We start from the raw sequence: 23,501 nt of genomic DNA on the forward strand, positions 1-23,501 counted from the left end.
TTCTATTCCAGTGGATTGGTTTGGTTTTCTATATTTCCAGCCAAGGTTATCGATTAGGCATCTGCCAGAAAGAATATATGACATCTTTTTTTTTTAAGAGTACAGTTTAATGTATTTTGTCAATATGTACAGTTGTGTATTCATCACTAGAATCTAGATATAGAACATTTCCATCACCTCAGAAAGTTTCCCTTTGCTCATTATATTAATCCCCTCTCCCATTCGCAGCCCCTGGTAACCACTGACCTGCTTTCTGTCACTAGTTTTGGTTTTTCTAGAATTTCATGTGAACAAAATCATACAATGAGTTGTTTTTGTTTTGGCTTTTTTCACAAAGCATAGTGCTTTTGAGATTCATCCATGTTGCTGCATGTCTCAGTTTTTTATCCTTTTGCTTAGAAGTAGGAGTACTCAACAGTATGGATATAGCACAATTTATTCACCTTTTGATGAACATTTTCTCATTTTTTAATTGATTTTTTTAATTGATATTTTTTATTAAGGTATCATTGGTATACATTCTTATGAAGGTTTCATATGAAAAACAATGTGGTTACTGCATTCACCCACATTATCGAGTCCCCCCTCATACCACATTGCAGTCACTGTCCATCAGTGTAGTAAGATGCCACGAAGTCATTACTTGTCTTCTCTGTGCTACACTGTCTTCCCCATGATCCCCCCCACACCACAAAACATCATTTTTTAAGAAATTTCCAAGTGATTAAAACCTATTCTTCACAAATACACAATCATCACCTGCCCCACATCTTAGGCAGCAATGAGGCTTTCAAGCTTAGTTAGACCTAGTGTTCAAACATTGTGTGTTTCTGCAGATGTTAAGGGAAGCCAAGGAGAGAGAGAAGCAGAGACTGGCGCAGCAGCTCCCGGCCGAGAGGACTGCACACTACGGGATGCTGTTTGATGAGTATCAAGGCTTGTCACACCTGGAAGCGCTGGAAATTCTGTCCAATGAAAGTGAAAGTAAGGTACGTCTGCACCAGTCATTTGAAACAACACATTCGCTAATGTGCTTTCTTACACAGAAAAGAAACTGGGAAAATCTGCTTTAAAATATCTCATTTCTAGAGCCACATGATTATTGTGCTAACGTCATGAATACTTTACAACCTGATAACCACCTCATGTTCCAGATTATTTCTTCTCTGTCATGGGCTAAGCTATTACCCCTCCTCAGCCCCAAGAGGGCCAGCACAGTAAAAGTCGTCACTACCCCCACCTCATGGTGCAAAAAGCTGCCTAAAACTTGGCTGTCGGGCTGCTGTTCCTGTGACATAGTGCCCAGATCAGAGATGCCCTCCCTACCAGGCCGCATCTTCATTCCTACCCAATGAAAGCAATCAACTGAGGTTTCTTCCATACTACAGGGTTTTAACACATTTAGTTTAATGGGCTATATAATTATGTATCCACCCATTTGTTAGAATGCCTGAGCCACAAAGGGCAGGATTATTTTGCGGGGCGTTAAAGTTCCTTTTGAGAATGGTCCTGAGCAGCAACCTATGAATTACCTAACAGCCCTGCACATTCACTGCACCCCCCCCCATCCCAGGAAACAAAACTTGAATAGAAGAAATCAGCAGGGGTTGATGATTTTTTTTTAAAGGACCTATGTGGAGTGTGTGTAGCAAACACTGATGTGATACTTCTATAGTCACTATTCTAAGCATTTCTAAACCACTCACTCATTTAATTGTACATACAGCTCTTTTGTGTGACTGTCAGGCTCACTGTCCCTGGGGTATTGTTGCAGTGGAGGCCAAGAACCGTGCCCTCTGGACTTCCTGTGAGGGCCTCTGGGCAATCCTAGTGACTGCCAGGAAGATGAACTTAGAAGTGAACCTAAGAATGGAGAAGTGATTTTTTACTGTCTCCACGCCATAACCTCTTATACCTCGACTTTGAGGAAGTTGAGACATTCTTGATGCCCATCTAAGAGGGGAAACATGACCCCCGCCACACCACAGGCAACCAAGAACCAACAGGCTGGAGACACCCCACCTCTGCATTGCTGAGTTACATATTTCTACATGTGTTTCTTTCCTTTTTGTTATCAGGAGCCATCTGTGACAGTCTTGTGTTTAAACTGTCGAAAGATAATTTTTTTAAAAAGCAAAATCATGACTCTTAGACAGATACTCAATGAACACGAGTAAAGATTTTTATTTAGATCATTAATTAAATGAAGGAACCAGACAGATTGTTATCATTGATTCAAAGGTAAAGCCAAAGCATAAATTTATGTGAAGTCAAGCTATTTTGAAATGAATGTGCAAATGGACATAAACCCGGATTTTGCACAGAAGGGGAGATTGTCCACTGGACAAAATTCATTTACATGTCTACAGACAAGAATTATTTTGCACTGTTATGAGCTATTTACAATTTACAGAGCTGTAAAATTGATCCCACAGGATCAGAATCTGATCATCTGATGAGGTGTTCTATAGAAAACAGTATTTCATTGAAGCACAGATTTTTCCCTATAAAAGCTGGTCTTAGGGTCAGACAATATGTGACCAAATACCAATCTGTAACTATATGGTTGAATCCATCTTACCTCATTCTCCTCATCTATGAAATGGGAATAATAATAAACTTACCTCATAGGATTATTTCAAGAATTAAATGAGAGAATCCATATGAAGCTAGTTGCAGAATACTTAAATACATAATAAGCACTTCATATAAATGTTAGCTATCCTGTTATACATATACATGTATATGCATAGATAACATTGGTGACATTTAATTTTGCATGCATTCTGTTTTATATACATATTTGTTGTTATTATTTTAAAAACTACAGGAAAGCATGGCCCCTTGAGGTTCTCACTGTGGTAGAGATTCCACTCTGGAGAAACGGTTCCAGGCCCCTAGAAAGGAGCCCCAAAGGACTCGTGTTGCTAGGAAGGAGGTTTGGTCCCTAGAGGGCGGCATTTCCCGCTGATTGTACACTGCTCCTACAAGCTCTGCTTTCTTTCCCGCAGCCTGGAGATTTTTGTAGTAATCATAGCAAGGAATGCAGAATTTTTTTCTTGGCCTAATAATCATAGTTACTGGCTGTAATAAACAGTCCTAAAAATGTATGGGTCAAAGCCAGTAGGAGTTACCCTCACTCCTGCAATAGTCCAAGATGGGGTGCCTGCTCAGCAGCAGCTGTCCGGCATTTGGGGACCGGAGCCAGGCTCTGCCCATCCTGTGCTCCACCAGGCCCATCTTAATGTTCACAGGCCTCTGGCAAGTATACAAATGGAAACTCATACTGGGGTTGTCAGATTTAACAAATAAAAATACAGAACGGCTAATTAAATTTTAGCTATTGAGAAACAATGAATGCCTTTTTAGTATAAATACGTCCTGCACAATATTTGGGACACAAATACCAAGAAAATTTTCATTGTTTGAACAGCAATTCAAATTTTACTAGACATCCTATATTTTATCTGGCAACCCAACACATACCAAACATTTAATACCAAATACCAAATATTTAAAAGTTAAAGAACTTTTGAAACAAACTGTTAATGAAAATATGTCCTGCCATTCTACCTTGACAAATGTACCTTCTTAAAGACCTTGAAGGTCAGGTTTCCATAACGAATTCTCGAACTCCTTGGATTTCTACACCACCATCCTGACTGTTCTCTTCCCTTTACTTCCAGCTGTCTCTGACCTCAAGGAGCCTCATGTGCACATGTGAGGGTGCCCCAGTTCAAGTTCTACCCACAGCCCTGCAAAGAGCCACCTCCTGGCCATCCCTTAGGCATAGGGGTGCACACTGCAATGGATGGTCCCACCGTAAGGAAGAGTCCGGGGAAGAGGTGCACAGAGGCCATGGAAGGGGAACTTCAACAACCTGGAGGGGGAGTGTGGGCTCTGGGTGGGCACACCCCTGGCCCTGTGGACTCCTCTGTGCCCACGTCTAGCGTACTGGGTTTCACCATCCTCTAGGGCCATGTTGTCTTCCTTACCACCCCCCACCCCAGCATAAAGAGAGAGCATAGAGAGGTGACACTCCCATTTTTTAAAAGCCTTAACCCTGAAATGATGTACATCATCCCTGCTGACATTCCACCAGTTCAAACTTAGTCACAATGTATGGAAATATAAGGACTTTTTATCAATACTATTCTACTAGATTGATTCTTGGATGGTAATAGGCATGGCAAAGTGGTATACTATAAGTCTTAAGGAAAAAGTAATAATTTTATTGCCATCATACTCAATAATTAACAAGAATAGTAAACCAGAATCTTCAAAATGGCACTCAACGCCCGCTTTCAGGGAAAAGATTTACAAAGCAAACTGTCTATTCCTGTGTCCCTGGCAGCACTTAACATAGTACCAAGCATAGAGTGAGCATCCCATGAATATTTATTGAGGCGTGCATGGTTATTTATTATTTATTATTGGATTGAAGTAAAGACTCAGTGCTCACCACCTTGGCATAATGGAATGAACTAGAAAGAAGCAAAAGACATACCATAGTAGAAAGATGCTGAAAAGAGTCTTTTGCTAAAAAGAAGCCTTCCCAAGGCTTCCCAAAAGCATAAAATCCCAATGCACCTACTCCTGAGGATGGCTACCCTCAAGCAGAAGGTGTGGGAAAATCAGAATGTTCCACTTGTGGGTATACATTTTCACTATTTTGTACTCAAGCACATTTATTCAGTAATTACCTTCTTTTTTTATGTTTTTTTTTTACTTTGGTATCATTAATATACAATTACATGAGCAACATTGTGGTTACTAGATTCTATTATCAAGTCCCCACCACATACCCCATTACAGTCACTGTCCATCAGCGTACTAAAATGCAGTAGAGTCACTGCTTGTCTCCTCTGTGTTGTACTGCCTTCCCCTGCTCCCCCCATTATGTGTGCTAATCGTAATGCCCCGTTTTCTCCCTTCTCCCTCCCTTCCCACCCATCCTCCCCAGTCCCTTTCCCTTTGGCAACTGTTAGTCCATTTGGTTCTGTGAGTCTGCTGCTGTTTTGTTCCTTCAGTTTTTTCTTTGTTCTTATGCTCCACAGATGAGTGAAATCATTTGGTACTTGTCTTTTTCTGCCTGGCTTATTTCACTGAGCATAATACCCTCTAGCTCCATCCATGTTGTTGCAAATGGTAGGATTTGTTTTCTTATGGCTGAATAATACTCCATTGTGTATATGTACCACATCTTCTTTATCCATTCATCTACTGATGGACACTTAGGTTGCTTCCATTTCTTGGCTCTTATAAATAGTGCTGTGATAAACATAGGGGTGCATATGTCTTTTTCCAACTGGCCTGCTGCATTCTTAGGGTAAATTCCTAGGAGTGGAATTCCCAGATCAAATGGTATTCCTGTTTTTAGTTTTTTGAGGAACCTCCATACTGCTTTCCAAAATGGTTGAACTAGTTTACATTCCCACCAGCATTGTAGGAGGGTTCCCCTTTCTCCACATCCTCGCCAGCATTTGTGGTTCCTAATCTTTTCTATGTTGGCCATCCTAACTGGCATGAGGTGATATCTCATTGTGGTTTTAATTTGCATTTCCCTGATAACTAACGATGTGGATCATCTTTTCATGTGCCTATTGGCCATCTGAATTTCTTCTTTGGAGAAGTGTCTGTTCATATCCTCTGCCCATTTTTTAATAGGGTTATCTGCTTTATGGGTGTTGAGGTGTGTGAGTTCTTTATGTATTTTGGATATTAACCCCTTGTGGGATATGTAATTTATGAATATATTCTCCCATACTGTAGGGTGCCTTTTTGTTCTGCTGATAGTGTCCTTTGCTGTACAGAAGCTTTTTAGCATGATGTAGTCCCATTTGTTCATTTTTTATTTTGTTTCCCTTGCCCAAGGAGATGTGTTCAGGAAAAAGTTGCTCATGTTTATATTTAAGAGTTTTTTTGCCTATGTTTTCTTCTAAGAGTTTTATGGTTTCATGACTTACATTCAGGTCTTTGATCCATTCAAGTTTACTTTTGTGCATGGGGTTAGACAATAATCCAGTTTCATTCTCTAGCATGTAGCTGTCCAGTTTTGCCAACACCAGCTGTTGAAGAGGCTGTCATATCCCCATTGTATGTCCATGGCTCCTTTATCGTATATTAATTGATCATATATGCATAGATTTATATCTGTGCTCTCTATTCTGTTCCTTTGGTCTATGGGTCTGTTCCTGTGCCAGTACCAAATTGTCTTGACTACTGTGGCTTTGTAGTAGAGCTTGAAGTCAGGGAGCATAATCCCCCCACTTTATTCTTCCTTCCCAGGATTGCTTTGGCTATTCAGGGTCTTTTGTGGTTCCATATGAATTTTAGAACTATTTGCTCTACTTTGTTGAAGAATGATGCTGGTATTTTGATAGGGATTGCATTGAATCTGTAGATTGCTTTAGGCAGGATGGCCGTTTTGAGAATATTAATTCTTCCTATCCATGAGCACAGGATGTGTTTCCATTTAATTGTATCTGTAATTTCTCTCATGAGTGTCTTGTAGTTTTCAGGGTATAGGTCTTTCACTTCCTTGGTTAGGTTTATTCCTAGGAATTTTATTCTTTTTGATGCAATTGTGAATGGAATTGTTTTCCTGATTTCTCTTTCTGGTAGTTCATCGTTAGTGTATAGGAATGCAACAGATTTCTGTGTATTAATTTTATGTCCCACAACTTTGCTGAATTCAGATATTAGATCTAGTAGTTTTGGAGTGGATTCTTTAGAAATACCTCCTTTCTTAAACTCTTAGAAAACTGCTGTTTAAAAAATATCTCTGAAGCATAGGAATATGATGTGGACACATCTAGAACCCTGTGACCTAAACATGAGTGTAGGAGCTGAAATGACTCTGAAAAGGTCAGAGCAAAAAGCATGGGCAGTGGTCATAATGGAGAGTTTGCTCACACCTGCTCCATGCACCATCATGGAGAGGTGTCAGCATTTGCTCACACCTGCTGAACTCTATGGCTAATGGGGTTTGTGTTGATGACTTCCTGCCAAACTTCCTTCCAGAGCCTAGGTGCAGATTGCATTATGCCCTAGTGATAGGCATTAGCAATTTTTAGGAAATGGAGTCCTGGCATCCCAAATGCCCTCTCTAATGCTCTCACTTATCCTGATGTGTGACTCTACTACTATAAAAAATATTAAAAGACCATCGTGGCTCCTTTTCTGGCTCTCCCTCCAGAGGAAGTGTTTGACCAGAAGAATGAAAAAATACAAACCTTACTACTTCATAATCATGCTTCACTTTTTATATGATTCTCCATGCAGTCTGGCCATTTTGGAAATTCAAATCAGTCTTCAGATTCACAGAGGCTGACTGCCATCTGCACAAATAATTTTTAAGTGTTTACAAAGGCAGTTCCAAAAGCAGGGCTCGGAAGACAAAGAGGGGGAGGATGTCAGTTCAAGCAGCATCCTCTGGGAAGTTTCCCTACCACCCTCTTGCCTCCCCAAGGGCCGTTACTGCTTCCTCCCTGGTGCCCCCACTGTGTCACTCCACTCACTTCTGCCGTAGCTGTATTCTGTTAACATGGGCCTCCGTCCTCTGCAAGTCTCAGACTGCAAGATCTCTGAGAAGAAAGATGTGTCTTGTGCATTTTTTTGTACAAATGCATAAACCCAGTACCATAACCCACATCTAGCAAGTGTATACATATGCACATCAGTATGCATAATACATTTATTAACTTATAATACATATATATAACACATTATATTTAAATAATGCATATATTTTATATATCTAATGTAAGTCATACATATATTAGTATATCATATTACAGTATAATACATTCATTAATATTTATATATTAATATATATTATTATATATATAATTTTTTGACCATTGCTCTAAATACTTTTAAGTACATTATTTCATTTAACCTTCAAAACAACCTTATAAGGTAGATGCTCTTAGTCCCTATTTTACAGATAAGGAAGCTGAGGCATAGAGAGGTTAAATAAATTACCCAAGTCCACACGATTAGAAAGTGAGGAGCTCATATGTGAATCCAGAGTTGACACCAAGTGTGGTTTTAACCACTGTAATAGGAGAGCTACCACTACCATTTATTTAGCATCTGCTCTGTGCACTTGTGCAATATCCTTCACATTTATTATTCCTGTTACTCCACAAAGGATCACAATGAAGTGTGGATCTCACTTTAAAAAGGTAAATGCTGAGGCCCCAGGAGCTTATGTGACTCACCCAAAGTTGCACAGTCAGCAGGCAGTAAGTCCAACATTAAACCTAGCATTACCTCCCACACTGCGGCCCACATTCCTGGCAGAACAGGGGAGAGCATCATGTAAACATTACCGAGAAGAAGAAAAGCTGACAGTTACGGTGGCCTATTTCTTTTTTCAGGTTCAGTCATTTTTAGCATCACTTAATGGAGAGAAGCTGGAACTCATAAAAAACGACCTAATTTCCATAAAAGATGTCTTTGCAGCTAAAGAATTAGAGAATGAAGAGAGTCCAGAAGAACCAGGTAAAGGACAACAACCAATTAAATAGCAAGAAAAACTGTTGGGATAAAATCCTCATGAAACTGCTGTAAATAAGCACAGCCAGGGTGGAGCTGCTTAGTTCAAGTGTTCCTCCTCCTCACCTCCAATCCCTCTGCATCTGCTCTTGTTCTGGGAGCTGCTCACATCCATCTATAATCCTCTTTTTCTCTGGGCAGGGATCCCTGACTTGAGGCATTTTTATTTCCCAGGCATCTAGCGCCATGCCTGGCACATTACAGTCATGCAATAAATGCATGTGATCCGATGAACAAAGAACACAGAACACTAAACAGGGCCCTGATGACTAGAGTTTATGCTCCGATGTCTAATTTCTTATCTGCATGTGGAAATTGTTAAGTGTGATTGATGTTGATGATGGGCAGGTCTTTCAACAGATTCCATGTTTTCCTTCTTTCTTTTCATTTATACATGCAGGAGTTAGGGTGTATTTGGAAGCAGCCTGCACTCTACCTAAAAAATAAAATTCTGTCAATGGCACACAGTGTTCGAGGGCCAGACAGTCAGGTTATAAATCACTGGACTGAGCAAGGTGTACACTCCCAATAATCAGCCAGCCCAACAGTGATGCGACCCCAACGACACTAGAACCTAGTTTGTAAGAAGAAGGCTTCCTTGAGAGGGGAAAAAATGTTTTCAAAGTCAGGCATGCTTAATGATTACTTTAGCCTTTCCCTTTAGGAGCAGACTATAGCAAAACATTAGCTTCTGTACGTGGAGAATGATTTCCACCTGGCATCACCCAGAAGCAGACTGACCACAGTTGTTTAATACAGGTTATGCTGAAAGGTCAAGGAGCCATGGAGACCCAGAGCTGGCTTCTCCCAGGACCTTCTAATGGGTCCCATTTGAAACATGTTCACCATTCACTCACTGTATGGCCCTGAACAAGTTACATAACCTTTCTCGAACTCATATCTTCACATGTAATATGGAGACACTGACACATGTTCCCAAGGATTATTTGATGATCAAATTAGATAATCTATGTAAAAACATATATGACACTGCTGGACACATAGAACTACCCAAAAATGTTCGCTATTATTAAAGTGCTAACATAATGCCAAAAGAAATTGTAAAGGTGCAATAAATTGTAGCTTTTCTTTATGACTGTACTTGTTATTACCACATGCAGAGTAGTGATAATATACATTCATGCCATCAAGTAGCTGGAAGTGTTTTGTACCCAGGCATGTTACATACCTTTAATCAAAGCTCAAACTGAGAGCTCAAATGCTTCAGCCTCAGGGCTCAGGGCATAATTATTCTAAGCATTTTCAAACTGTCATTTAAATACCACCATCCACTTTATTCCCCCATACTGACCTTATGTGCCTTCAGTTTATTGAGATTTATGCTCATGGCATCAAAACAGAAGAATCAATCATTCTGGAGCATGGAAACAGGCCAATATCAAAGACACAATTGAAGAATAATGTTTTTGAGCATTTCTGTGTTTCTGCAAAAGTCACACAGGATGACAGCCCTCTTTACTTTAATAATGAAGATGCTAAGACCCTAGTTGTCAAAAGTCATGCAGTTAGTATTATGGACCCAAGATGAACTAATATATAGATGCCTCTTTTCCAGAGTAACAATCACCAAAAAGATTGTCAGAAATTAGTCTGGCCTATTTCTCTTCAGTTTCATGATGCCTGAGGTAGACCTTGGTCCTGTTGGGGATGTCATTCAGAAAGGATAAAAAAAGATCCCAAATTCCCCCTAACATCAAAGAGAGACTGTTACGAGTACATGTTAAAGGAGTATTGATTGCATCCCCAACTAGTGCTATTTCTTGGAGAAGAAATTTGAGTCAATACTGTTGAACAGAAAATAATACTTACTACATGTGACATATAGTAATATAAAAGATGAGTAAATTGAGATTTTTTTAATATGACAAAAAAAATTGAAGCCCTGAACAATATGCCTAAGAAATGATAGATGTGTCTCTCCTTAAGTGACAGAACCTGTTATCTCCCTCAATATATCCTTTTTCCCAAAGGGCATCTCCAGATTATCAAAACACAATTAATTTTAATTCATTTAATAAACAAATGTCATTCAAACACTTGAAGAAGAACCAGCAGAAAAGAATCACAGGGTTGTCATGAAATGAGTTTAATGATGTTGGAGTGTCACAACTTGAGAAGTGTGGAGGGATTATCTAAAATCTGCAGAGAGTGATCCTGTCAGTGGACATGAACACACAGTCCAGGAGCTATGCCCCAGGAGAAATCAGAGCATTTTCATCAAATTGTTTCCTTGTAAGCTCTGATATTCCTAAAAGCCTTCTAACACCTAAATCATTTATTTGATAGTCTCAGAAAATGTAACGAAGTGTCATTTTTAGGTAAATTTAATATCGGGCTCCTCTGTGTTTAGTAAGGTGAGTGAATAGTTTGCATGTTTGTGTTCCCAGCAGAGTGTACTTTTTACCACACTGCTGTGGGTCTCGAATTTGGCTTACCGCCATTGTGAAAAGATTTTAAGAGGCTATTTTCTATTTGTATGTGTAAGATAAATTCTAGCCGAAATAAGCAGGCAAAGAGAGGCAACAAAGGGCCAGGTAATTTATTTAAATAACCCCGGGTGAGGTTCTGTGGCCTTCTTGTCACAGGCCAGAGAAGTCACACCCGGTTGGGGAGGTGGGGGGCTTATAAGGGATTAGGAGGGGGAGGAGTGGGCAAGCTATCCTAGGGGGTGTGTAGAGGTATGATTGGCTAAAGGTGACATAATAGACAACTAGAAACTTTTTTTCCTTCCAAGAGGGAGGAGGCTGACATCCGGGTCTTAGTTGGCACATCAGGATGGAATTCAGGGAGAGCTGTCCCCTTTCCATATACGGCACGGACTTTGGGGTCTGGTCTGTTCTCCCCCTATGGCATCTCTCTGTTCTGTTTGCATGTCCTTGTTTTTCCTTTCTCCAGCCTAACATATACCTCTGTGAAGACCTTGTCAGCCTTATGTATAAACCAAGACTTGTAGTAATAGGTATTCTTTGTTGCAACATTTTTGTCATCTATCTTTATCTACTTCCATTGTTCTCTGATTTTTCTTTTACTGAAAATATTTGTTAAAATTTACTGGTGTATTTTTCTGTCTTATAGAACAAATGCACATTTAAAGGCTGGAGCTACATAAAGGGCTTGTCTCCTAATTCAGTGTTGATTACTCCCAAATATGTTTAATCTCCCGATTGTTTATACCTTTGCAGTGCATAACAATATAGCTACATGAAACTTTAGCATTTCCAAGTACTAATACATATGTTGTATTATTTGGTCCTTACAACAGGGCTAAAGAGGAAATGAGTGGGGTATTACTCTTAAATTTACAGAGGAGGGTACAGAAGCTAAGAGGCTCTGCGACTAAACCCCTGGTCACAGAGCCACTAAATGCAGGAGCTGGAATAGAAACCACACCTTCCAAGTCTCTCAGTCCAGGGCGCTTTATGCCTGCAACACAGCTTCGTACAGAATGAGATGGACCAGGCCGTCTGGGAATGAGACCTTGTCGCTACTGCCCAGATGTGCCCTGCTCCTTCCTCTTACTCTGCCTGCCTAGACAGGGTGCGACTATGACCTGCCCAGCAAAGAGAGAGAATCTCCACTTTTGATGAAATCTCTCTCTCTCCCTCTCTCTCTCTCTCTCTTTCTTTGTCATTGACTAGCCCTCTGGCTCTCCTTTTGGGCATGAAACTAACACCTTCTTACTCTCAAAGACTAGGTTCAGGCATCACTTCCTCCAGGAAGCCTTCTTAACACCCCTCTGAGGACTGGATTATATGCTGTGAAATTCTTCTCAGCCAGAGCATTTACCTCTTTGACTTATAATGATGTGCCTGTGTCAGCTGCATTGAGAAAAAAGACAGCCATCTCTCTCTCCCTATCCCAAGGCACACTTTTCCCGGCCCACTCTTCACTCACCCAGGCTCCCTGCCATCCCTGCACCAGCCGAGTGGGCCTGTTTCCTCCCTCCTGGACTTGGTCTGGTATCACGTGGCCCGGAGATCTCTTCCCTGTCTGGTGTGGCTCACGCCTCCCCTCCTCTGGGTCATTGCTCATCCAGCGCCTCTCACAGCTGCCCTCCCAATTAAAATTCCTAACCCCGAACTGTCCCTGGTCCTCTTTCTGAATTTATACTTTCCCATAAAACTTAGCACCTGACATAGATGTTTTACTTATCTATTTTGTTCATTAATCTGTCTCTCCCATGACAAGATGTGAATTCTCACTGATGATGAATGGATTAAGCCAAATGTTTTGAACAAAGACCTACAGGTTATCCTGGCTATCTTCATGAGCTGCTGATAGCCATTTTGTCTATAAAACAGAAAACAGCACATGCACACAAGTGTTAGATACAGTATTTTTCACACAGCTTAGTCCTCCATAAAGCTACTGCCTTCACTCACTGATGTAAGCCACAATATTTCTTCTCAGAGGGTTTTGAGATCATATAATCAGGCCAGATTAATGATGCTTTTATTGCCCCCTAAACTGGTGGTCAACCCTTTGTGAAATCAATTCCTTAGCACTTAAGAGAAACTTTAAAAATGACTTCAACTTGTAGATATGAGAGAAATAAGATTGTAGCTTTTAAAAATCTCTATTCTTTATTGCCCACCAGTGCTATTATCTTAATTTTATGATATACTATGTATGACATGATATAGACAATCAATATGTTATTATATATGAAATAATTTATTAATAAGTTATTTATTCATAAATATTCATTTGAGCGCCTGTTGTGTTCCAGGCACCGTGTTAGATTCTCTGGATTCAGGAATGAGTAAAACAAATATACCATCTGTGTCCCTAGGGAGCTTCCAATCTGAGAGGAAGACAAATAAGTAAGAAATACTGTAAGGCCAACAGCTGTCCTAGGAAACCTTGGGAAATTTCTTCAGGGATGTAGTGCTGTTACATCAGATACAACATGGCCCATGGAGACTAATTCTGCTTACTCAGCACTGTGGCTCTGTGGACAGCAGAGGGTGTCCTGGGTATTATTAGGGTTGCAATGTTAAGCATAACACCGATGCTCTAAGTCGTAAACACAGTAATGGCCCAGGCCTCTCAGGCTTGAGAAAAGTCTTTCATTTGCTCATTCAGCCATTATTTCAACAAATGGCTGCTGATGACCTATAGCTGGGAACAGAGGGCTGATTCCCCACCACCACCACCCTCCTGGTGGTCTCAGGCCAGCCTCGAGGCACCCCAGCTGCAGCTGCATGCAGCAAGGCTCCGCAGCCCCTTCCCCAGCAGCCTGCGGCCCCTCTGCCGTGCTCCTGAGTGGGCACAGCTCGTCTTTGCCCTGCAGCCACAGGGCAGGCTGCTGCCCCCCCAGCTTCTGACTTTGGGCTGTAAGGTTGGGGGAGCTGCCATATTCTGAAGGATGAAAAATAAATCATGCCTCTTACTTCTGTCATTTTCCGTTTCCAGGCTTAGAAGAGAAGGGAGAAGAATTTGCTAGCATGCTTACAGAGCTTCTCTTTGAATTACATGTTGCAGCCACACCTGACAAACTCAATAAGGTCAGCACTTGTCTGGGTCTTAGTTTTTTTTTTTTTAAAAAAGGTCTCAGTTGTGAAGTTCCAGAGATTCATCTGAAATGGAAAAACCCCAAACTCCAAATGGCTCGGGGGCGGGGGGTGGGGTGGCGGGCAGGGGGAAAGGAAGTGTGACGCCAGTAATTAAAGTTCGAGGAGGCAACATAATGGAATGTGATGGTAGAGAACATGCTAGACTGTGTCATGAGACCTGCATTTTAGTTGCAACTTCACCAGTAATTACCTTATGACCTTGAACAAGTCACTTCTCCTCAGAATAGAATTTTAGAGCAGAGCAGTGTTTATCTTCAGCATAACGGAGGGAAGAGGGATACAGAACCACCATATTTCATCTCCCCTCCCCTGCAGCAGTGACACGCTAGAATTGGAGAGAAGCACCTCAGCCAGGTCAGCCCCACGTTCCCTCCCACCTGAAATGCTGTTGCTGTGTGGTGTCTGAGAACGTTCCAGCTCTATCGGGCTGGGTTCCTCTAATAGTACCATAGTATGTTTTGCAAGTTCATGCGAGGTCTTGCTGCAGAGTTTCCTAACAAGGGCACTGGTTATTAATTACTTAAAGCTGTGTTATTTTTCCCATTCTTTGTCTCTTTTTTCCCCTTTTTTTTAACAAGCAGTAGTTGACATAGACCCTCACTTATCAAGGTGGGAGAGGAAAGGGCAGAGTGAGGCAGTGAGGAGGAAAGATGAGTGATCTCTTTATCTCTGATAGAGGTCAGTGATTCTGGCAGGCCAGTGACTTCAGTAGAGTGGGAAATTGCCTCATTCATCTCTGTGCAGCACCTGTCACCTCTCAGTGTGTGTGTGTGGTGCCTCCAGGGACCCACTGGTTTATTTACATCATCAGGTAAAGCTGTGCACCTAAAAGAAGACGCCAGGCAGAGTTTTGCTGGGGTCTGGCCCCTCTTGCCATTCAGCACTCTGACACATAAGCTTTAAGATGAGAAGTACATTTAACATAAACTCAGATAAAACTTTCCCCTAAGCAAACAGCTTAAACTATCATGATAAAAGCAGGGTGGGTCTCTGCTCTTTCTAAATTCAGGAACTAACATATAGAGAAGGTGGTTTCTGCTTGTTTAATTTAGCCATAACTTTTTAGGCCACAGGTTGCTCAAACTGTGCTCATGTGAGATTAAACTAGTCACAGAGCAGTGCCAGGTGCTTCCAACGGCTCTTCTCGCCTCCGCCGTGAGGTCCGAGGACCTGGTGTGACCGAGAGGAGCAGACCCATCCTTCATCTTCCCAGCCTGATACGTTATTAGGCTCATGAAACATGAAGGCTTCATGAGATCCAGCAAATGAGGAAATCTGCTTCAGCAATGACCCTGATTAAATAACTTACGTATAGAAAAAGTACTGTTACTCCTTTATAGTTGATCATGAAAAGTGAAAAATATACTATCAATCTTCCAAGATGACGGTCATTTTTACTCTTATCTCTACATCTTTTTTTTTTTTTCAGAATGCTTTTTCAGAAGTCCCCCAGCCCTGCAGTGTTCTCCCCATACTTTCTGTCTATTCTGTCTCCTTTTCCTACCTTCTATTTTCCAGAAAGCAACACAAGGTGTTTGAAGGAGGTTAAGGAATTGCACATGACTTTATAAACATACAGAGAACCACCCTCAAAGATTTAGGGCAGCGTGAGTCTAGGCTTGGGATTGGAACTTCCTAGTCTCCATATTTGCACAATAAATGCCTTTTGCTTTGGTTGGGGGCCTTTGCAGGCTATGAAAAAAGCTCATGACTGGGTGGAAGAAGATCAGACTGTGGTGTCAGTAGATGTGGCCGAAGAGTCAGAGGAGAAAACTAAAAAGGAAGAAGAGGAAGAGAAACCCGATAACCCCAAAGAAGACACAAAGGAAGAAAGGAGAACTAAGGCGGTTGAGGTGAATTTATTTAGGTCGTCCACCTAAAGAGCAGTAATACTGTGTTGATTTTATTAGCAGCCTAATTTAAAGTGAGGAGAAGTCATTTCATTTTCATTTGTCCTCTGTTTCACCTTACAGAAATATGAGCATTAATGTAATAAACACTAAAATTTCTCTATGCCAAAATTTGTGACTTAGCATAGATATTGTAGCTTTTCTCCATAGCTTTGCAATTATAATTTAAAGGAAAAAAGATCTTTAAGAGCACTATTGATTTATCTTTAGGTTAAAATTCCATCTTATATGCAAATTTGTAACTATAAAATGGCTTTATGCCCCATAACTAAGGAGGTAATTGAAGCTTTTTCCAAAAAAATTTCATTGCTGCAGTTTTTATTCTGCAGCTTAATAAGTTTATATGTGCGCCATTTATTACATGCCTATGTTCAAAAGTGTGTTTGCAGTAACTTCATTTTACATCAAATTTTAATTTTAGAGAAAGTAACTTTCTAAATTAAACCACTAGAAAGAAAAATGTCCATTGAGGTCCATTCATTCAGCTGCCATCCCACACCCATTCCTGAGCACCTACCTGCTCTGTACCCAGCATTGCTCTGAGGCACACAGCTTGAGTAAGGCTTGCCTGGGGTCCCTGGTAGTGCTTCCATTTTATGGCAGCATTTCTACCCACAAAAGCCTTAGATACACCCATTAACCATTGGGTAAACTTGTCAAGTCATATTTGTTTTTGTTTTGATTTTCAAGAACTATGTAATTTTTTTTTAATGTCATAGGGTTTTTTAAAAAGCATCTGCTCAGTGAAAATTTTCTTACATTCACTTATATATTTCAGCAAGTATACATGCTGTCCATTGAAAGTCTGGCAGAAGTAACAGCACGCTGTATCGAGCAGCTTCATAAAGTAGCAGAATTAATTCTTCATGGACAAGAAGAAGAAAAACCAGCTCAGGACCAAGCAAAAGTTCTGATAAAGTAAATATTACTTTTAATTCTTATTTTTTCCAATTATATATATATGTGCCGTTCAAATATAAACACATAGAAACACACCTCCTAAGCTACTCATGATTTAGACTATGGGAACTAATTCTCTTTTTCTATGGACATCTTGAGAAATAAGGACTCTCTTAAGAACTGAACGATGTTAGCAAGAATAATAATAATTAACTAGACATCCTAGGAATTATTTATGAAGAGATTTAAGGGAAGACGCATTATACTATTCAGAGCTAAGTGTTTATTTTAATAGATCAAAGTCTTAGAAGTACAGACCTTTGAGGATAATTACATTTTCAACAAACCACATGAATAGAGAAAAGGCACTGTAATTCAGCTTCTCAGCTAACTTCATGAAAATATGCAAACACACCCGCAGTCTCCCTACCAGCTCTGCAAATTCTGAATCCTGGCAGCGATAGTCGCTGATATGAGCCAGTTCACTGTGGGATTGCATATGTGTGCATTTGTGCTGTCATATGTTATATTCTTCAATAAGTAGTGGCTGCTATTATTAGTTTATCTAGTGAAATAAAGTATATATATGTAACTTGTATGCATAAAAATAGTTGGTATGGAGAGTTTATTAAAATAGTTGGTATGGAGGTAAAAAACAACCCATTAGCTTTTGTGCCTATGATTGTATGTTGCAATATAGAAAATTAGCACAGGTCCAGATATCCTCTCATTATTATACAGACCCAGGAGCCAAAATAACAGCCTCCTAAAAATGTATGGGTACACACACACACACACACATTTCAACACACTCGTTCACTTTGCTAGCTAACTAGTCTTTGCTTATTACTGCATTTGGTATTGTGGGTTGGGGAACAAATTTTTAGTGGAAGAACTTTCCAAAAAGTCAATATTAGTGTCTTTCTACTATGGATGACATTTTCCTCACTTAGAAGGATTTGCCTAGATTTTCATATCTAAACATGTGAAAAAAATCAAAAATACTATAAGAACTGCACAATCCTGCTCTTAATATGCCTAGAAGGAATATATACTTACTTCAGTGTATAGAATGAAGAGTAAAGGGCAAAACAGGAAAAGTTTAAAATATTGAGGAAAACATCTAAGAGCTATTTTATATTTGTAGTACTTATTTGAAAGGGGAAGGGTGTTCAGAAGTCCCTGCATATGGATAACAGGACCTTACTCTTAGCTTCTTTCTGATTGCCAGTCCAGATTGCCCCAACCTTACCAAGCTGCACCAAGCAAAGGGTAATAGGCCTCACATTTGTCTATAAAAGAAGAGCCTTTTCACCCACCTGTCAAGACAAGTGGTCCTGGTCCATAGACAGAAGGTCCTGGGCCATTCCCAGTCCTTACTCCTGACCTTTTCTGCAGATAATTTTTAAATGGGTGGATGGGTGGATGAATGAGTGGATAGGTGGATTAGTAGATAGATGAATATAGCTCAATAAACTTGAATACGTAGCTTAGACAGGACCCCTATGTCTCAAAATAACATTTACCCTTCTGACATCACTAGGTCTTTTAACATGTAAGAATCTTAACTTGGAGTTATTGTTTTTCTAATAGCATTTTAATCACTATTCATACAAGTCATAAACAATTGTCTAAAAGATCAGACAATACACACATTATTATGTAATTAGATTATTTTCAATTTTTGTCATAATCTGTAATGTCATGACAAACATTGCTTTGGTTAAATATTTGTATCTATCTTACATTATTTTCTTAGGGTAAAATCCTAGTACTAGAATGACTGGAATAACCTTAGAGTTTTGATGTAAGTCTTAAAAACATATTCTATAGGATCTTTATTTTGAGGCATCTTTAATCAAGATTTCAAGAAACATCTGAGTTTGAATCCCAGCTGTATCTATCACTTACTACTGCATGTCCTAAGCAAGTTACTTAAACTTCTTGTCAGTTTCTTCATCTATAAAATGGAATAATAACATAAGTGACTATAAGGTCACTATGAACATTAAATATGATTATGTATACAGAAATTCTTAACATAGTACCTCAGTGAATGCTCATTATTATTTTTTTAAAAATACAAAAAACTGGAGAAAATCTACTTGGCAAGAATCTTATATCCCTGTGCATGTGGAGCTCAAGCCTGATATTTTTCTGCATATGCTCTTGATTCTAAAAAGAGGTGCAGTGAGTTAGATAATTATTCTTCAGATGAGAATGCAAAGAAAACTAGGATTAGATTAAACCATGATTGTGAATTGTGGAATATCATTAAGAAAATATTTCTACAGAGCCTCTTGAAACTTGTGTGCCATTCTTTTAAGTGGAATATAATATCAATATCAGTAATTGTCTCGATGGTTATATTATTTACCTTATTGAAAATCCCCAAACCTTTTTTGTTTTTTGTATTTCAGATTAACTACTGCAATGTGCAAGGAAGTGGCCTCCTTATCAAAGAAGTTTATGAATTCTTTAACCACTGTTGGGGTAAGATTATAACATTGATTCTTTTTTCACCTTTTTAAGGGAGATGGGTCTATGGGGAGCTGTGATGAAAAGAAGAGGATGCAGTGCCTTCTTTGATAGCTCTACAAAGAGAAGCTTTTGCCTGGATGTTTACTGAAGTCCGGCCAAGAGCACTTTATCTAACAATTAGCAGTTTAGGGCTCCCATATAACTGGGTTCTAGCCCTAACACTCCATCCCAGACATGTGAGATGTTGGGTGCGTTTTCGAAACTTAGTGTGATCAGGGAAGACAGGAGAAAATTTTCCTTTTTAACCTTTCTACGTTTTCTTTTAAAGCCCAGGATTCAAGGGTAGATGACTTTTTCCATGAGAAAAAGCAGGTTTTACGTCCTTTTTTAGTTAGGGTGTTTTTTGTTGCAAATGTATTAGTTTCCAAGGGCTGCTATGACAAGTACCACAAATTGGGTGGTTTAAGCAATAGAAATTTATCTTCTCACAGTTTTGGAGGCTGGAAATCTAAAATCAAGATGTCAGCAGTGCCCTGCTCCCCTCCTGCAGCCTATAGGGCAGGCTCCTTCCTTGCCTCTTCCAACAGCTGGTTGCCCCAGGCATTCTTTGGCTTAGGGCAGCATAACTGCAGTCTCTTGCTCCATCTTCACCTCATCCTCTCTCTGTGCATTTCTGTGTCCAAATTTCCCTCTTCTAAGGACATCACTCATATAGGGCTAAGGTATGCCAGTATGACCTCATCTGAACTAATTATATCTGCAAGAAACCTATCTTCAAATAAGTTCACATCTTGATTTACTGGAGGTTAAGACTTCAATTTGTCTTTTTGGGGGGCACACAGTTCAACCCATAACAGAAAGTAACAAAAACAAGTTCTAAATATTTAGACAGAAAAGAGACTTCATTAAAGGTAATGGAGTGTGAACAGCCGTGGGGACCCAGCACCAGAGCTCATGTATCTTCTCTCTAAAGTGTTGCTATTAATGTGACTCAGTTACAGCAGTTCCCAGACCCTGTGTCTGTCCATTCAAATTCCAGGTTCCTGGGTGAGAAGGTTTGAAAGGCTCATCAGTGTGGGTCAGATGTCCATCTTGGTATCACCAGTCATAATTGGGGGCAGGGTCATATCATGTAGATCGGCTGACTGTTGGGGTACACTCCCTACCCCCTGAGGCCAAGAGAATCTCTCAAAAGAAGTGGAAATGATTCTGGACCTAAGTGTCAGGAGATGTGTGTCTCCCATACTCACTCAATTAGGGATGAACTATATACTACCTAATCATTCTGTTGTCAAGGAATCTGGTTTGCGTCTCTTATTTAGTAAATATCATCTTTTATAGTTGTGTAATTTCAGGCCCTCAGAATTAAGATCCTCACTGAATGCAGGCAGAATAAAGGGGGAGGTGGAAATGCATTGGCACGGTAGGCTTGATGAAATGCATTTGTGTGCTCAGTGTTGTCTAAGTTAACTGGGGCCCATGGACAGCATAACTGCTAGGTTCACAGAGAGGTGCGAGGTCTTCATCGGGATGAGATTGCCTAGGTGACTTGGCTTCCCAAGACCCTCTATGCCCTCTTCTCACTCTTTCCACAGTTCACTAGTTGGGAAACTGAGAGCCAGAGGGGTGGACTGATTCATCCAGGCTTTCTATCGATCTCTCAACTCCGAGGTGGCTTCCATCAGACAGATAGCCAGCTGTCTGATTATCTATGGTTATCTTGTGAGGAGGATGTATATGTCTGCATGTGTATGTATTATATGTCTTATATGATTCATGTTAAACATTAATTTACTTACATTAGTAGTTAATATTCATGGTATTTCTTGCCTTTCTGTTTAACATAATGTATTCTGGCACAGTATTTCTCAGACCTTAATGTGGAAGCAAGTCACCTAGAGAACTTGTTAACATGCAGGTTCTTATGCAGTAGAAGGATGGGGACTGAGATTCTACATTCTAACAAGCTCCCAAGTGATACCAATGTTCCTGATCCACAGTCTGCATTTTTAGCAGCAAGGCTATGGCAGATGGGTGTGTACTAAAACTTATATATACACACTTACATATATTGTACACACATGTATACAAATATTTGCATGCACAAAATCAGGGAGACACAAATGATCACTTTGGAGAAAGAGAAAGCTAAGCTAAACAGAGTTTATTGAAATGCCACATGACCACAACAATACACCTGATTTGAGGCTGTGGTGAATCATTTCCATCATTATTGCTCCTATTCTCTACAACCGCCATCACTCATAACTTGAAGTTAATGAGTGTATATTGCTCTCCAGACTCCATTTAAATTGCTTGCACATCTCATTGATTCTAAGAACCAATGTCATTTTATTGCCCTCATTTTTATTATATTTTAGAGGTTTATTGATAATCAAATAAACATGAAAGCAAATACCATAATGGATTTTCTGGTTACTTACTAAAATAACTGGCTTTTTGAAGACTTTTTTTCCCAAGATTCCATTATGGTTTCCCCAGTAAGACATTGCTTTGCCCTCTACAGAGTAATGTCAGTGAAAGTGAGCTGCTCTGGGAAGATTTATTTCATTTTTATGCTTCTGTTTATCATAAAGTCTTCCAGGTACAGTAAGGGAAGCAGCCTATTAAGATTACCTCCTCTCTTTCCAACCCCTTTAATTACTGATTATCTAAGAACAGATAGAATTTTTTAAATAGAGAACACTGTTGATTGATAGAACAATAGTAGAAATAATAATGATGATGATACCAACACTAGCTCCTACTTTTGAATACCTACTTTATATCAGGCTCTGTATTCTGTGCTTATTCATGATTTGCAAAGTAGGATCTGAAGACCTAGTGCATGCCATATTTAAGAATGTTTTAATTTTGCATGTCATATATAAGAATGTTTTTAATTTTGCTGCTAATTTGGAAGACACACCCTGTAACCAAGTACCCATGTTTCCATTTAAAAGGACAAGAAAAAAAAAAAAGGACTACGGACCAGGGCTCGATTAGGATAGGCAACTATGGTACTCAACACCACTGCAGAATCTAAGGGGAGCCCCTCAAAAAAGACAAAGAAACAACTTTAGTCATCTAGATATTTTAATGCAATATTTTTAAAAATCAAAATGAATGCAAAAAAGTCATAATGAACAAAATACCTATATTTTAAGTGAAGTCAGGATCTGACCCTGTACTTGCACAGCTCAGCCTCGCTCATCTCACCTGAGTCCCAGATCCGCTACAAGCTGCAGATAGTTAAAAAGGTCTGAGTTTCAGTTTCTAGCTGTGTGACTTAAACAAGTTAGTCTCCCTGATTCCTATTTTCTCATCTTTAAATTAGGGTTATCATGGTACCTTTTAGGATTTCTACAAAATTAAATGAGATCATATAGAGGAAGCACCAAATATGAAGCCTGGTCTATAATAAGCCCTCAACATTTCCTCCCCTTCCTCTCTTAAAAGGTCCCTCAGCAAAGCCAGCATATGATATTTTATGTGACAAGTCTTAGTATGAGCACCTAATCTGTCAATTTCATCCTTTTAATTCTGCAGAGCAACAAGAAGGCTGAAGTCCTTAACCCTATGATCAATAGTGTATTGTTAGAGGTAAGTGGCCCCAGGAAGAAAGTGCTTTTGGATCAAAGCAAACTAAAGCTACATTTAGTTGTCTTTCTCCAGGCAGCAAGTATTATTGCAATTCTAAATTTTATCATCGACAGTCTTTTTTGAGTACATTTGTGTAGTTCCACCAGCTGTAAACCCTCGGGTGAAGCAACAATACCTAATTTTCAAGAATTCAAGGTTATAAAGAGAAACACTAAGCTTGCACGTTATTCCTGTTGCTGTTTCCTCTGGCAGAAGCTTATTTCTACTGTCAATTTTGACACCAGATACAACACCATGATTATTGGCTGCAATGAGCGATTCTTGCTCCATGGTGATTTTTGTAAAAATGGGCACTTACCTGCATTCACAATAAGTTTCACTTTAGCTGGGTCTAAGTTCCAAACAGGCAGAAATGACAAGTAGACTGTCTAGCTTCTGCTCTTTCAGC

The 23,501-nt window shown here is 39.7% G+C and overlaps 1 protein-coding gene across 8 annotated transcripts in view; it reads left to right on the forward strand.

Annotated features, from left to right (window-relative positions):
* Window positions 1-23,501, forward strand: part of FAM114A1 (family with sequence similarity 114 member A1) — a 69,589-nt gene that overhangs the window by 41,139 nt on the left and 4,949 nt on the right. For 3 of the 8 annotated variants that reach the window (XM_036908476.2, XM_036908477.2, XM_036908481.2), the window contains 7 exons: window positions 837-989; window positions 8,385-8,508; window positions 13,999-14,090; window positions 15,851-16,012; window positions 16,848-16,987; window positions 19,390-19,462; window positions 23,000-23,053. In XM_036908476.2, the coding sequence (XP_036764371.2) occupies window positions 837-989; window positions 8,385-8,508; window positions 13,999-14,090; window positions 15,851-16,012; window positions 16,848-16,987; window positions 19,390-19,462; window positions 23,000-23,053 (798 nt within the window). Of the gene's footprint in view, window positions 1-836; window positions 990-8,384; window positions 8,509-13,312; window positions 13,403-13,998; window positions 14,091-15,850; window positions 16,013-16,847; window positions 16,988-19,389; window positions 19,463-21,312; window positions 22,925-22,999; window positions 23,054-23,501 lie in introns of those variants that run through there. The other 5 variants (XM_057502153.1, XM_057502154.1, XM_057502152.1 and 2 more) reach the window with 4 other exon arrangements.

The sequence above is a fragment of the Manis pentadactyla genome, chromosome 5 (genome assembly GCF_030020395.1).
Source record: "Manis pentadactyla isolate mManPen7 chromosome 5, mManPen7.hap1, whole genome shotgun sequence".
Lineage (NCBI taxonomy): Eukaryota > Metazoa > Chordata > Mammalia > Pholidota > Manidae > Manis > Manis pentadactyla.